This window comes from Hylobates moloch, unplaced genomic scaffold, assembly GCF_009828535.3.
Source record: "Hylobates moloch isolate HMO894 unplaced genomic scaffold, HMol_V3 SCAFFOLD_1, whole genome shotgun sequence".
In the NCBI taxonomy this organism is placed as follows: Eukaryota; Metazoa; Chordata; class Mammalia; order Primates; family Hylobatidae; genus Hylobates; species Hylobates moloch.
Window position 1 is genome coordinate 216,406,748 of NW_026652276.1, and position 15,696 is coordinate 216,422,443.

At 36.8% G+C, this 15,696-nt stretch overlaps 1 protein-coding gene across 7 annotated transcripts in view; it reads right to left on the reverse strand.

Moving 5' to 3' along the window:
* CNOT4 (CCR4-NOT transcription complex subunit 4) overlaps positions 1 to 15,696 on the reverse strand; it is a 147,357-nt gene that overhangs the window by 53,996 nt on the left and 77,665 nt on the right. For all 7 annotated transcript variants that reach the window (XR_009209505.1, XM_032761845.2, XM_032761843.2 and 4 more), the window contains exon 3: positions 7,052 to 7,249. Coding sequence is in view for 6 of the 7 variants with exons in the window: in XM_032761845.2 (XP_032617736.1) it covers positions 7,052 to 7,249 (198 nt within the window). In the remaining variant the exon portion in view is untranslated. The remainder of the gene's footprint in view (positions 1 to 7,051; positions 7,250 to 15,696) is intronic.

Sequence of the window (15,696 nt, forward strand, 5' to 3'; positions counted from 1 at the left end):
GCAGTTTGTGTAGCTAACCTATAGGAAATCAAGAGTCTAAAAGCTATTTTTTTCTTGACCCACTGAATAGAAACTGAGACTCACTAAATTTGGTATTATCCACTATGTTCTAATAACTGCTCCAATAATCTATGGGATCTTACCTGTACAGTATTCTTAAATACAAAACAGATCAAAGATCTTAACTACATTGCCATTAAGAGATGATCCTTATACGAAAGCAATTCTTCAAAAACAATGACCAAAATTATGTATTAAAGGTAAAGACAATTGAAAGAACAGACATAGAGACAGTCTTTACTCATAAATCTATTGTATATAACATCGTTTATAAATTACAAATTTCAAATAACAGAGTGCCTACTCAACCCTCTATGCTTTATGATTTATCATTGTGCATACAGTTTCCTATGTCAATGAGTTTTACCATTTCTCATCTGTCTGTTGAGGTTTTTCCCTACTTTTCCTGATACATAACATTTCGGAAACAAATTTATACGTTTCATTATTACTTGGTTACTTCTTGGTGGTTATTTCCCCTACGTACCTCATCTCCTTCACTTTGTGAACATTATTCTTTCAGCTTCTCTTACAAACTTAACCTTGGGTAATTTGACCAGTATGTAACTTGACAAAAAGACATCTCCCGTAATTTGCAACTACCTCAAAATTCTGTTTTCCTAGAATGTACCTTTAGACCTACTGTTCCTACAATCTCTCCAAATAGCAAGCTCTCTCCAAATGAAAGCTTTCTGCATGTACCTATTCAAGTGTGTGTAAAGTATTTCTTTCCATTCATATTTGATAATATTCTTACAGACTTATAATTTAGCTATTATGTTCTGCATTTGATAGAATCAAAGCTTCATGAATAAATCTATGGTAGGTGTATCACTAATTCTTAAGTCTTCCACCTAATTAATAGAAAGTAATTAATCTTATATTTTATTTTAGGTGCTTGTAAGTATAAGGTAACTGTTATGTTTGCTGTAGCCAATTCTAACGGATTAGAAGGTGAGGTAATTACACTGAGTTTCAATTTTTTTTTCCACCCAAAACCCCTGAGGGATATGATAGTAATAGTGGCTAACACAATGACCCTTAAGTTATTTGTAGCAAAGTCTCAGGGTTGATAAAGAGAGAAGAGCAGAGTTTGAAAAAGCTTTCTGGCTAGTGGAGTTCGGAACTGCATTCAATATTCCAGCTGGATGCATACCAACTCAGCAACCAGCCTCATAGCTAAGATACCTGCTCCAAAGGGTTCAGTCAGGCTGGTCACAGGTTGTCCTGCATCAGCATCATAGGTTTAAGGCAGTAGTTCTCAATGAGGGAAGCACTCGAGGGGCAGTGTGGAAATTTGTGGAAGCTTTTATTGGGAGAGACTGTTAAAGTGACTGGGAGAGTCTACTGGTGTTCAGTGGATGGGGACCAGAGATGTCTTACAAGGTTCAGGCTAGCCCCGTAAAACAAAGAATTGTCCTGCACAATTTCTGAATGTCCTACAAGACATGCCTGAAGCTGTTTACTGAGCCAGAAACAAATTCCATATTATACATAATTACAAAGTATTTTCCCAGCTTTGTTTAAAATTTTACTAAGAGTTGTCTGAGAAAAATCGCATTATTGATGTTTCATGGTACCTGAGTTGCCAATTCATACACCAGTAACAATCTGCATTTGTAGCTGTCACAGTCCATGATTTTACAAATAGGTGCAAGTATCTTACTTCTTTATTACATAGGATCAAATAGTACTTTAGAGCCTCAATATGTAAAGAAATCCTTCTATGATCTAGTTAAAATGCAGATTCAGATCCAGTAGATCTGAGGCAGGGCTGAAGAGTTCGCCTGATAAGCTCTCCGGTGATATTAATGTTACGGGCCCAGAGGCCACACCTTGAATAACAAGGTTCTAGAGTAGAAATCTCCAAGCATTTATATGTACAAATAGTCTTTTTATAATTACTTTCCTTTTATTCCTTGTTTACGTGTACTTTTTCAAATTATGTGTGTAGACAAATTATATTATCAAGAAGTCATTTCATGAAAGTCAAGGGGTGTTACATTAGTTTTTAAAAAGTGGACACTGAGTCGGATGAGGTTGCAGGCCACTGGTTTATGGAAACGTTTTCTGGCCAACGTTTGGGTGTAACACCTTTATAACAACATGAGATTAGTATGTAATTATGATGACATGTTCACACTGCAGCCAGAATGATACTGTCAAGGCGCAAATCTAACCATGTCACTCTGTTCTTAAGAACATTCAAAAGCTTTCCACTGCCTTTAGGATAAAGTGCAAACTCCTTAGCATGGTTAGAAAGCCCTTCAGGATCCATTACCACTTACTTTGGCACCTTATCTCTCACCACTGCAATCTAATCTTCCAGCCAAACAAATCACTTGCAGATCGAGGTCTTTCTCAACCAGAAGCATTTGTATAGTTGCTGTGCCAGAAGCACTTTACCCCAAAGACAGCAGAAGGGTACGTACCTCCCTCCCAAAGTGGAATGCTATCCCTTGGGCCTTCACAGCACACAACACTTCTCATATTGTTACTTTCGTAAAAATGAACATACTACTTATTTACTACTACTTGTTTATCAGTGTATGCTCAGTGTCTTAAATAACGCCTGGCATATTGCAGGTACTCAGTAAATACTTACTGAAAAACTGAACTATCTTAGCATTAAACAAAAAGAATTACATGGATTTGTAACAATAGTGGGCCTCAAGGTATTAGCAAATGGCAAGTGGTTGACAAGAAACAGGCTACCCAGGCAAGGGAAAAACAATGAATTAAACTTTCCATATTAACTTGAACACTCTAGATTCTGCCTAAACAACTAGCAAAATAGTATTCTAGTGAACAAATAAAGGTTATGGAGAGCAGACAAAGCACCCTGTACATCGGCACATTATCTATATACTCAGTGTCACGAGGTACTTCACAGTGGGCCAGTTTTCCTACTAACATAGAAAATAAGCGGCCATGTGACAGAATTATAAATGTTCAAGGGCATGTCTAGTGACCAAAATGTCTTGCTATATATTCCTTGGGAAAACAGTGAAGTATTCATAGACACTACAGAGAAAAACAAAAACTTGGTAATCAGACGGATTAACGAGTGAATAAAAGAATGGATGGATGAACAACATGCCAATAATCAACACAGAATACACTGGAATAGGAACTGTAAGACCAGGGGCAAGTCACTCAACTTCCTTTTGCCTCAGTTTCTTATTTGTAAAATGAAATGTTGTGTCTTTAAAGTCATATAGTTCATCAAACAAGCTGCTCTCCTGGGTTATCACATATACCCAGGACACTCTTCTTTATGTGCTACCTAGATAACACCTATTAATTCTTCAAGCTGACCCTAATTATCCTTTCCTCAGAAAAGCTTTTTGTCAATCTCCACACTAGCTAAGTGTTCTAATATATGTTCCCAAAAAGCTGTGTACTTTCCTTTTATAAATACTCAGCACACATGTAAGCACTTAAAATTCTGTCTTCCCTTACCAGTCTGTGAGCTTGTGTCTGGCTTGCTAACTACTTCCCCCCTACCCGCCCCCTGGCATCAAAATATCTAGCAAATGGTAGGTATTCAAGAATTAATTTGCAGAATAAATGAATTAGGTCCTCACAAATCTCAAATTTTAGGACTTAGAAGGTGATCATCATTACCTCTATCGTTGGCTCTAATTACCTTGTCTTCTAAGATCATTTTTTTTTCTGTCAACCAACAAATGAATACATTTGACAATCAATCTTGGTATGAAGCTTTTTGGTATGCAAAAATTATTTTCAATATAAGTTTTAATTGTTCCTAAACTCTCCTATTCTGTTAATCAGAATTAGGTCAAATATCAAATTGGTCATCATCCAAAGATAAATAAATTACAAGGATCCTTCTTTGACTTGAACGTGACGCTAACAATTTGAACCTTAAGTTTTCTAGTGACGCCAACTTCACTAGAAGTTTTCCAAATACTAAAAAGGTTATAAAGACAAATTAAGAGAATTTTAAAAGATATTATTGGCCGGGCGCGGTGGCTCACGCTTGTAATCCCAGCACTTTGGGAGGCCGAGGCGGGCGGATCACGAGGTCAGGAGATCGAGACCACGGTGAAACCCCGTCTCTACCAAAAATACAAAAAATTAGCCGGGCGTGGTGGCGGGCGCCTGTAGTCCCAGCTACTCGGAGAGGCTGAGGCAGGAGAATGGCGTGAACCCGGGAGGCGGAGGTTGCAGTGAGCCCAGATCGCGCCACTGCACTCCAGCCTGGGCGACAGAGCAAGACTCCGTCTCAAAAAAAAAAAAAAAAAAAAAAAAAAAAGATATTATTTAGAAGTGGTACTATTTAATAAAAAACAAAACACTTGTCTCTGGTCTTTGTGGACTTTCAAGAGAAATAAAGGAAAGCACCCATTTATTTTATTTGAGAAAATCCAATGTCCTCTCACCAAGAAAGAATTACTTCAAATATATAAAACTAGTAGAGTATATTTTTAAGTATACTTAGACTCATGATAAAGTACTCTCTTTCAGTAGTCACTACTTAGATTCATTTCCTTCAGTATATAGTTAAGATTAATCTTACTAGAGTTACTTGAAATGGAAATAAGAAATCCCTGTAAGCAAATAAAAAACACAATGGCTCACACCTGTACTCCCAGCACTTCGGGAGGCCGAGGCAGGTGGATCACTTGAGGTAAGGAGTTTCAGACCAGCCTGGTCAACACGGTGAAACCCCATCTCTACTAAAAATACAAAAAAAAAAAAAAAAATTAGCTGGGCACGGTGGCACACACCTGTAATCCCAGCTCCTCAGGTGGTGGAGGCAGCAGAATCACTTGAACCCAGGGAGTGGAGGCTGCAGTGAGCCGAGATTGTGCACTGCACTCCAGCCTGGGCAAAAAACAAACAAACAAACAAAAAACCCTCTTATAAATCACATACCCAAAAGAAAAGGTAGGAAACTTATAATCCAAATGTATTCAGTCTATGCCTTAATTTCATCCAAATTTTGGATGCTATTTCATATACCTCCAGTACTACAGTTGATCAGATCCAAGATGTATTAATAAAAACAGGAACATCCATATCCAAGAGCTCTCAAATCAAGATAAAAGTTCCATTCATTTACTGGAACTGCACTTCAGAAAGGTGAAAGTAGATTCTGGGTTGGGCGCAGTGGCTCATACCTGCAATCCCAGCACTTTAGGAGGCCAAGGCGGGCAGATTGCTTGAGCTCAGGAGTTCAAGACCAGCCTGGGCAACATGGCAACACCCCATCTCTGCAAAAAATACAAAAATTAGCCAGGTGTGGTGATATGCACCTGTAGACCCAGTTACTTGGGGGGCTGAGGCACAAGAATCACTTGAGCCCAGGAGGCTGAGGCTGCAGTGAGCCATGATCATACCACTACACTCCAGCCTGGATGACAAAGTAAGACCGTGTCTCAAAAAAAAAAAAAAAAAAAAAAAAGTAGACTCTAATCAGTAATATTAGTAGGAGTAAATACTGGCATAAGTGCCCACTGGTTAGAGGAGTATACAGAAGTGTCCTGTGGTTAGAAAAAAAGGTAGCTCACACCTTTTTAACTCTATTTAATAGAGTTAAAAGATGGAGATAAAAGGATTAGTGCAAAGTTGAGATGTTGTTCAAGGAAACGATCAAAGGTGAGGTAGGATTCTGTCTGTCTGGGGAATAACCACTAGCTTAAAAAAAAAGGAGGAGAACTGGCTACAGAAGGTGAGTCATACACCTAAAATGAGCTCTCTGCTGAACATTTCTTACAGAAGAAGTCTTTTTCTGTATCAACTCTAGACCACTCCTTTGGATTTGGAAAGAACTTGGTCTCCTGAGTATCATGTGACTAACGACTGCCAGCATCCCTGGACCTAGGTCCTAGTAATTCTTGAGTTGCCTCCATGTTTATCATCCATGACAGATCCTTCTTACTAATGTCCCTGACTTTCGCAGGGTCAAAATCATTTCGTATTGATTTTGAAGCCCTGTATAGTCGCAACACATATAAACACATCATCAATAAAGATTAGTTATTTTTTAAATTAATTTTTACAAAAACAGACATTAGACTCCTTAAAGATCCTCCTTCTGGGGACTTTAACATGCTCAGCCAATTCCCAAGGTTCCTATCTCCTTAAGCATGTTCACTACAATCTTTCCTTTGATGGGTACCATGCCGAATATTACTTTAAACTCTTCTCAAGGATCTTTTGGAAGATCCCCCAAAACCAGCCCTCTCCTACCAAGTAAACACTCTGCCTGTCGATCAGCTTATATTTGCCTTCTCAACAATCTAGTCAGTATCTCATGGTATATCAGAAACTAAAAATTACCAGATGCATATCCAAGGGCCTCAAGGAAAGTATGAGTTCGACATTACTCTAACAAGGCTTGTGGTGGAAGAAGAGAAAAAAGAGGTACTAAGAAACAAGGTTAAGCTCTCTCCTCCCCCCGAATGAATGACAAAGAAATTGGGTCCTTTATTTCACATTACCAAATTCTCCCTCTTCCTCCAAAGTGGCTTAAAATGAATAAGAATGATGATACAGTATAGCAATAGTTCTGAAAAATCAAGAATTACTATTTGGGCAGAATTTTTAAAATCTAGGTTACTAAAGTCTCTAGTGGGTTCAAGTAACTGCATCTCCACTGTTGGTCCTTATATAGATACAGAAAAGAGAAAAGAAACAGAGTATTCATGTCACATGTTAGCCTTAACAGCAAAATAGAATCATTATCCAATTTTCACAGACTGTCAGCATGTTAGAAATCTAGTTCAACTCTTTAGTTTTATAACTGAAGAAACTGAAGCCAAGAAAGATTAAGACACTTGCCTAAGATCACGACTGGTCATTGGTTTCTTAGCAATTATTCAAAAGTAATTTCTTATTTTCTCCTTCAAGATATAATGTGTTCAGAGGAATCACACAATTGAGCAGGGTCAAATATTATTTCCAAGTAAGACAGGGAAACAGAAAAAAATATTAAGATGACAAAGAAAACAAGAGGACTTACCTCTGGGTCTGCTAGGCGCTGAGATAAACCTACAACAAAGACGAGGTTTTTTTGTACGACACGTACACTAGCCAAATGTTTGCGATTTTCTGATATTTTCTGTTTTCTCTCATTTTGTTTCTGTTTCTTCTCATTCTTTATCCTTTGCAGTTCTTCCTGGGAGAGTGGTTTATAAACTGCTGGGTCTTCTGGATATGGCTTTAAGCATGAAACAAACATAGAAGTTAGCATTAAATTAAAAAATTTTAAAAAAAACTGCGTAAGTAATTATCTGATTCTCGGTGGTGGGTATGTGGTTATTTGTTACATTCTCCCTTTATCAGAATGTTTCAATTGCTTAAAAAATTTTCTTATTTAATAAAAGACAAATGTTAAATAAAATAGTTCTAATAAAAAAATTTTTGGAGCTTAGCACAGAACACTTTTAGTGCTAAAACATCTACGGTTTAAAGGCAAAACAACAACAAACCAATCTTGATATTCCCTGCAGTGTCCAACAGAGTTTATGGGAAGATTAAGCTTCTAAGATGCTACGTAAGAGGCAAGGAGTGTAAGTTCTTGCATCTAAATGTGGGTTTTACATATTATAATTAACAAATATTTAATGAAAACCTACTATGTGCTAGAAGATTAATGAAGTTACACATTTGTTCTTAAAGCAATTATTACTGTGCCTGGAACATAGTAATCTCTCAGTAAATACTAGCAATCACACTGTTGTGTGATCTTTTCTTTCTTAGCATTTTGATACAATTTTCATTCCTACTACTAATGCTAGGGCTACTAAATGAGGGCTCTGGAGACAGAATGCTGGCACTGAATCCTAGCTCACCCATTACTATCTTAGTGACTTTGGTAAAGTCATATGACCTTTCTACCTCAGTCTTCTCCTCTGTAAAATGGAAACTACAGTACTTTATTTATTCACCTATAAAGTGATTAACACTGTGTCCTACATATAAGTATTCAAAAGTCAATTATTACTACTAAAAACAAATAGTTAATGATAAATGGAAGATGCGACACATTATTTTTTCTTTTCTTCTCTCCCCCCAGACCCCTGCACACACAACACCAACATAGGGGCACATTAAATGCCATAATAATTTAAATCGGATAGGAAGAGATTCCAGGGATGGAAACTCAACTGGTAGTGAAATTGGCACCTATCAGAATACAAGAGTGGGGAACAACAGAAATAATGCCAAACCAAAAAAAAAAAAAAAAGGTGGAAACAAGGAAGGGTGGAAGAAATAGCTACAAGCCTGAAATTTTGCTATGACTTTAATGTAAAGTTAACTTCCATCTCTTCATATATGTGTTAAAAAAAAAAAAAACCTCTCAAATTTGTGAACATACCCAGACTAATGCTGACGTCAATTAAGAAAGTGAGATTTCACCTTATATTCCACAACTTTTACTAGTATATACCCTGAGGTCTCTAAGAACCCTATTCTTTCCCTTTTGTTCCCACTTTCAATTTTAACTTACTGCTTTTTAAGAAAACTTAATACTCTTCAGTTTACCTTATCATCAATGAATTAGAGCTGGTGACCCAAAAAAGATTCAGGCTTAATCCTTAACAGTTTGGTAGGATGTAAACATCCATACCATTTGATTCCCACATTAAGAATCTGTATCTTTGAGTTAGTGGATCCTATTTGGCATACTCCATCTTATTTGTGAGTAGAAGGCATACAAAGCAGCTTGCTTAGTAATTTACCTGATTTTGGTATGATTTTAGGACTTTCTCCAGGATCAAATATAAATTTAGTATGATTTCAGAAGCTCAATAAATATTTGCCAAGCGAACATCAAAAGCTACTCTCCAGAACTGAAAACTCAGCATTTGTCTTTTAAAAGCCACCAAAACAAACAAACAAACAAAAAACACACACACATACTTTTTTATTAAAACATAAATTATTTCTTGCATTTTAATTTAAGGAACCAAACAGTCAAAGATCTATTAAGGTAAGTTCAGTTCCTCAATCAATTATGTAGTCTTCCACATTTAAGTTTTTTCTTAATGCCTTCCTCTCAAAACTTTCTTCTCCACTTACTTTTCTGTACCTACATTAATTATCTCCTTCAAATCTTAATCTATCTGTCTGGATGATTTTAATCCCTTGAAGCTATTTGGAACTCTAAAGGCACAAATGTAAAAAGATATAAAAGTGAACTATATATTAACTAATTAAAATACTTTTCTATAAGATAACTTAAATTATTCATTTGCACCTAGAAAAGCTGTTTTCTACCCTAGAATTCCTGGGGTAGTTCCTTTTAAAGTGTTTACAATTAAGTTCACTGGAGGCCAGGTGCAGTGGCTCATGCCTGTAATTCCAGCACTTTGGGAGGCTGAGGTGGGCAGATCACTCGAGGTCAGGAGTTCAAGACCAGCCTGGCCAACATGGTAAAACCACATCTCTACGAAAAATATTTTAAAAAATTAGTCGGGTGTGGTAGCATGAGCCTGTAACCCCAGCTACTTGGGAGGCTGAGGCAGGTGAATTGCTTGAACCCAAGAGGCAGAGGTTGCAGGGAGCTGAGATTGTGCCACTGCACTCCAGCCTGGGAGACAGAGCCAGACTCCTTCTCAAAAACAAACAAACAAAGTTCATTTGAAAGCTGTGGCTCTTCACTGACATCTAAAATAGTGATGCTCCACTGCCTGAATGGATCAAACACATGGATTGCTCCTAGTTTTGTTTCAAAGTATAGTTGATGCACTGCATTTTACCAGTCCATAACAAGGAAAGTACAAAAACTGAGATAAGCATTCAGAAACTCTCAGAGCAACTGACACTACCCCAACATTCAGGTACATCACCAGTGGACTCTGAAGAATAAGATATTTTTCAATGTAGTTGAACATATGACACAAGCAAAATATTAGCCATGCAAAATAGCACTCTGTATCAGTCTTCAACAGACAGGGTAAAAGAAAGAAAAGAAAAAATCTGGTTCTTCATCACAGACAGTCTAAGAAGCAATGATGTAAATTTTCTGGGACTTAGATTTTTCTGAGAACTGGCAGAATGTGACAAACACCCTCAAGCTTTTTCCTTTGTTAGCATTCTATGAGGTTGTATAAAATACTGATTAAACATGAGGTAAAGTCATGTAATATTTGAAAATACATGAACACAAAAAAATTGATGGAGAGTGACAAGAAAAATCAGGTTGCAATATCAACTTTTATCAAGTATATTACTGATGCACCATCATGTTGAGCATACAACACTGAGTTATATTGTTGTCTTAGTCTTTTTGCTATGTTATTCCAAGTTTTGTTCCTATGGAAATATATTTCCATCAGGCTTCAAAGTCAACGTTGTTGGAACATAACTGCTACATAATACAGAAGATACAAACACAGGAGAACATGAGACAGAGTATTCTACCACAATTTACCCTCCAAATATATCTTATTCCAGTACCTTAAAAGAAGTTATAAATACTAGTTGTTTAATCTTAACACCTGAAAAATATAAAATATGCTAACCACAAATAGCAAATGCATAATCAAAAGGTTTATTAACTTCAACTTGTCCAAAAGTTTTATTAAAACATTGGAAAAGCATGTATTCCAAAATAGTTCCTCCTCCATTACAATTTCTTCTCTACACACAGCACCATATATACCTACTGTACAAACCCAAGGTCAGAATATCAATAAACTAACACAATAAAATAAGGATGAGAGGTAGACTATAAAGATGGGAGGGCTGGGTGCGGTGGCTCACACCTGTAATTCCAGCACTTAGGGAGGGTGAGGTAGGAGGACTGCAAGACCAGCCTGAGCAACACAGTGAGACCCCCATCTCTACAAAAAATTAAAAAAATTAGCCAGGCATGGTGGTGTGCACCTACAGTCGCAGCTACTTGGGAGGCTGAGGCAGGAGGGATGCTTGAGCACAGGAGTTGGAGGCTGTAATGAACTACGATGGCATCACTGTGCTCCAGCTTGGGTGCCAAGGCAAGACCCTATTTCAAAAAAAGGGGGGGAAATGAAGAAACCAAACATGAGTAACTGCAGACAGTAAGACTCACAAAGCTAATAATACTAGCACTAAAAATGGATATAAAGAAAAATACAAAGGCCAGGTGTGATGGCTCACACCTGTAATCCCAGCACTTTGGGAGGCCGAGGCGGGCGGACCACAAGGTCAGGAGATTGAGACCATCCTGGCTAACACGGTGAAATCCCATCTCTACTAAAAATACAAAACAATTAGCCGGGCGTGATGGCAGGCACCTATAGTCCCAGCTACTTGAAGGCTGGAGCAGGAGAATGGCGTGAACCCAGGAGGCAGAACTTGCGTTGAGCTGAGATCGCGCCACTGCACTCCACTCCGTCTCAAAAAAAAAAAAAAAAAAAAAAAAAAAAAAAAAAAAAAAAGAAAGAAAAATACAGGCTGGGTGCAGTGGCTCATGCCTGTAATCCCAGGCAGGAGAATCGCTTGAACCCGGGAGATGGAGGTTGCAGTGAGCCGAGATCACGCCACTGTACTCCAGCCTAGGGGACAAGAGTGAAACTCCATCTCGGAAAAAAAAAAAAAAAAAAAAAAAAAAGGAAAAATATATCTGATCAACTTTTTGACTAAAACACATGTTAAATTTCTAGGAATATAGTATCAAATGAAAAGTTACAAGCAGAAAATTATTTCTCTTTAAACGTACTATTGTGTATTACATATCAAACTAATGCAAAATAAGTTGCCTGTGGAGAAGTATTTAGATATAACACTATTTTTAATAGTGATAAACTGCCAAATTACCAGTTAACATGGTTTGCGGTTTCTAGTGTAATTACTTAATTTCTTCCATATGTGTAGTTATGTTTCCACTTTTATTCCAAATGCTACTTACATGTGTCTTCTCTTTGCTTTTTATTAAACTTGCTAAGACTTTAATTATTTTATTGGTCTTTTCAGATAACCAGCTCTAATCTTTATTGAAAAACTTTTTTTTTTCCTATTTCATAAAATTCTGCTTACTCACTCCCTTCCACTGTCATAGGGCTTATTTTTTTCTGATTTCTTTTTCTGATCCCTTCCACTGCCATAGTACTCACTTCTTTTTCTAATTTTTGTTGTTTTCTAATAAATGTATTCACAACTTTAGCTTTTCTGCTACATACCACTTTGGTCTCATGCCAGATATTCAGAAGTCATGTTCCAAGTATTGATTCAGGATAATTTGTAATTTTCTTCTTGATCTCTTTAAACCAAGAGTTATGGAGGACCATAATTTATGTATTACAGATAAATGAACTTTTAAAAAATCCTTTTGCTGTTAACATCTAATTTGATTATACTATTATACTATTTTTTTAGAGTTCTAGTTTCCAGTAATGGAGAGCTAATTAACCCTCTTACTAAAAACCATGAAAAATACAACATAAAAGTTTTTTTTTTTCCTTCTTACTAACATCCTAAAAATCTATACCGGAAAAATCCCAAGCCAATTTTTGGTTGAAAGTAAAAATTCAGAGGCTAAACAGAAAATCTGATTAACAATAAATGGGGTAGGCAGAGAAAGAGCTAAGGAGAAAGAACATTCAAAGCCCAACACCAGCCCACGGTAGTCTTTGGCAAAATAGGTTCCATGATAAGCTGAGATACAGCCCACCTCCAAACGGTGGGCTCAGGATAAGAACAAATTACAAACCAGAGGATAGTCTTAGGGTAAGAACAAACTACAGAAAGGTCAGACTAAGGTAAGAAAAAAGAAAAAGTAGGTAGGGGAAAATCGTCTTGGAGAAATTGTTGAAATCAACCGTAGGGAAGATATATTGCTTGGCTAGACCAAAAACCTTTAAGCACATGGCAGCCCTAATGCCAATGCTTACAGGACCCAGCAGAAGCCAAACTGAAGCCTCTCTAAAGAGAAGCAAATCCACACTAGTCCTTGGGGAACTTTACAAATAGTTTTCTCAATGACAACAACAAGGAAGCAGCCACATTAACCAAACACAAAGAAATACAACAACATGAGCAACAATAAGCAGAAACATAGCCCACAGACTTCAGCCACTAGAATTACTGGACAAAGATTTTTTAAAAAAATAATGCTTATCTGTTTAAAAAATATACAACCTTGAAAATACCTACAGGGTATAATAATCTATTTTAAAATAACAGCAAGAGAAAAAAAAAGAGCAAACATTACTTCTAGGTATGGAAAACACAAAACCAATAGTTAAAAACTCAATGGACATATTTAGCGGCAGATTGGATCCAAAAGAAACTATTCGCATATGAGGACAGATGAGAAGAAATCATTTACTAAGGTATGAAGGAGAAAGAACATACAGAAAAGAGATTAAGAGACACAGAAGACAGTGAAAAAAAAATCTGAAAAATATTTAGAGTCACAGAGGAGAAGAAAGAGAAAAAAAGGTAATATCTGAAGAGATAATAGCTTAATTTTTATCTTGAACGAAGGAAATTCACCAGCCCACAGACTGAAAAAGTCTCCCAAGGAAGATACATTTTTAAAATACACAAGGGAGATTTACTTCTTGGAATTGGCTAATTTTTCCATTGTGGCCTGTTTTTTGACCACTGCTCTTGTATTTAAAGTTGTGACAAATTTATCTGTACAAAGTTATACACACACACACACACACAAACACATCTTGCTAATTCTGTTATTCAAATTCCCCATTTTCTTTTTATTGTCTACTTCATCTATTTCTAAAATACAGAAGGTGAAGTCTCTCCATTATAAATACGGATGTCAGTTTCTCCTGGTGTTTATAATGGCTCAATATACTTCAAAGCTGTACAGTTAAGTTAAATAAAGATTCATGACTTTGTGGACCTTTTGCCCTTTTAAAATGTGTTTGATCTTGAATTTCATTATGACTAATATCAGTACTATTATATCTTCTTTCCTATGATTTCCATTTGCCCACTGTATCATTTTTCCCTCCTTTCATTGATATTTTTCTTGAATATGCTTCTAGTCAATCGGTTCTACAAGTTTTGTTAGGAAAAAGAGCAGTCCCCCATTTTCCCTCCTCCTCTGCAACCAGTTGCCTCTTCCTAGAAATAATCATCTTGACTCTTTTAGATGATTCTTTGTCATTTACTACCATATCTCTAAATAATACATTCATATTGCTACTTCCTGATTTCTCAGTTTTAGATATCATCACATTATGCAACTTGAAGATTTAGCCCTGTCAGTTCCCCTCATCAAACATCCCGAGTCCACTTTCTAATTTCTACCATAACTTTGGTTAGGGCAATATTCAGGATTACATTATTATAAAATGCAAATGTTATTTACACACTTCCACTTCCAGCCATGAAAGTAACAGACTAGTCCTATCATCATAAACAACTGAAGAACTAGACAAAATACAGGAAATAACTATTTTCAGACACTGAAGAAACAGGCAATGAACAGCAGGACTGTGATCTCTGAGAAAAAAGAAATAAGACAGATGAATACCATAACTACCCCAGCTTTCTGCTCTTCCAGTACTTACCCGATCCTGGTACTGGGTCCAAAAGTCATAATGAATGGAGGGGACAGACAGCGATAAAAATTAGAAAAGGCTGAGACAACTGAAATTTATGGCGGCAAAATACCACAAAGATGGAGTTAGTCCAAAAAGAATTCCAGAGGTCTACATACAGGAATATTGTGATAGCTAGTTTTCATAGGTGTCTTTCCAACAAAGATACCTAGTAGGGTCCATGCCAATCATGAATTTAGAAAAGAAATAAAAAAGGAATACCAATGACATGCAAACTCTTTCAGAAGGCAGAAGATGAGGAAACATTTCCCAACTCATTTTATGCGGACAGTATTCCTTTGATACCAAAACTGAAAACAATATAAAACTACAAAGAAATACCCTTCATGACACAGACAAAAAAAATCTTCTGAAAATATTAGCAAACTGAATATAAAAAGGGTAACACATTATAATCAAGTGGGGTTTATCTTTGAGAGGAAAAGGTGATTCAAAAATTAACATAGGCCAGACGTAGTGGTTCATGCCTATAATCCCAACACTTGAGGAGGCTGAGGCAGGAGGAACACCTGAGGGCAGCAGTTCAAGACCAGCCTGGGCAACATAGTGAGCCCAGTCTCTGCAAAGATAAGAAAAATTTTTTAATTATCCAGGTGTGGTGGTGCACACCTGTAGTCCCAGCTACTTGGTAGGCTGAAGCAGGAGAATTGCTTGAGCCTAGGAGGTTGAAGCTGCAGTGAGCTACAATGAGGCCACTGTACTCCACCCTGGGCGAGAGACCAAGACCCTATTGCTTTAAAAAAACCAAAAAACATAAATTACCGTTTCACAGAATAAAGGGAGAAAAAATATAACCATCTCAATAGTATCAAAAAAGGTATTTGGCAAAATTCAACACCATTCGTGATAAAATCTCTCAGCAAATTAGGAATAAAGGAAAACTTCCTTGACCTGATAAGACCAAACCAAAAAATGCACAGACAGCAACATACTTAATGGTGTAATACTTAACGCCTTCCTGCTAAGATTGGGAACAAAGACATCTTTCTTATCACTTCTTTTTAACATTAAACACTAGAGCAGTTACCCAGTAGAATTAAGGCAAGAAAAAGAATTTAAAAACACAGAACCAGCTGCAGTGACTCACGCC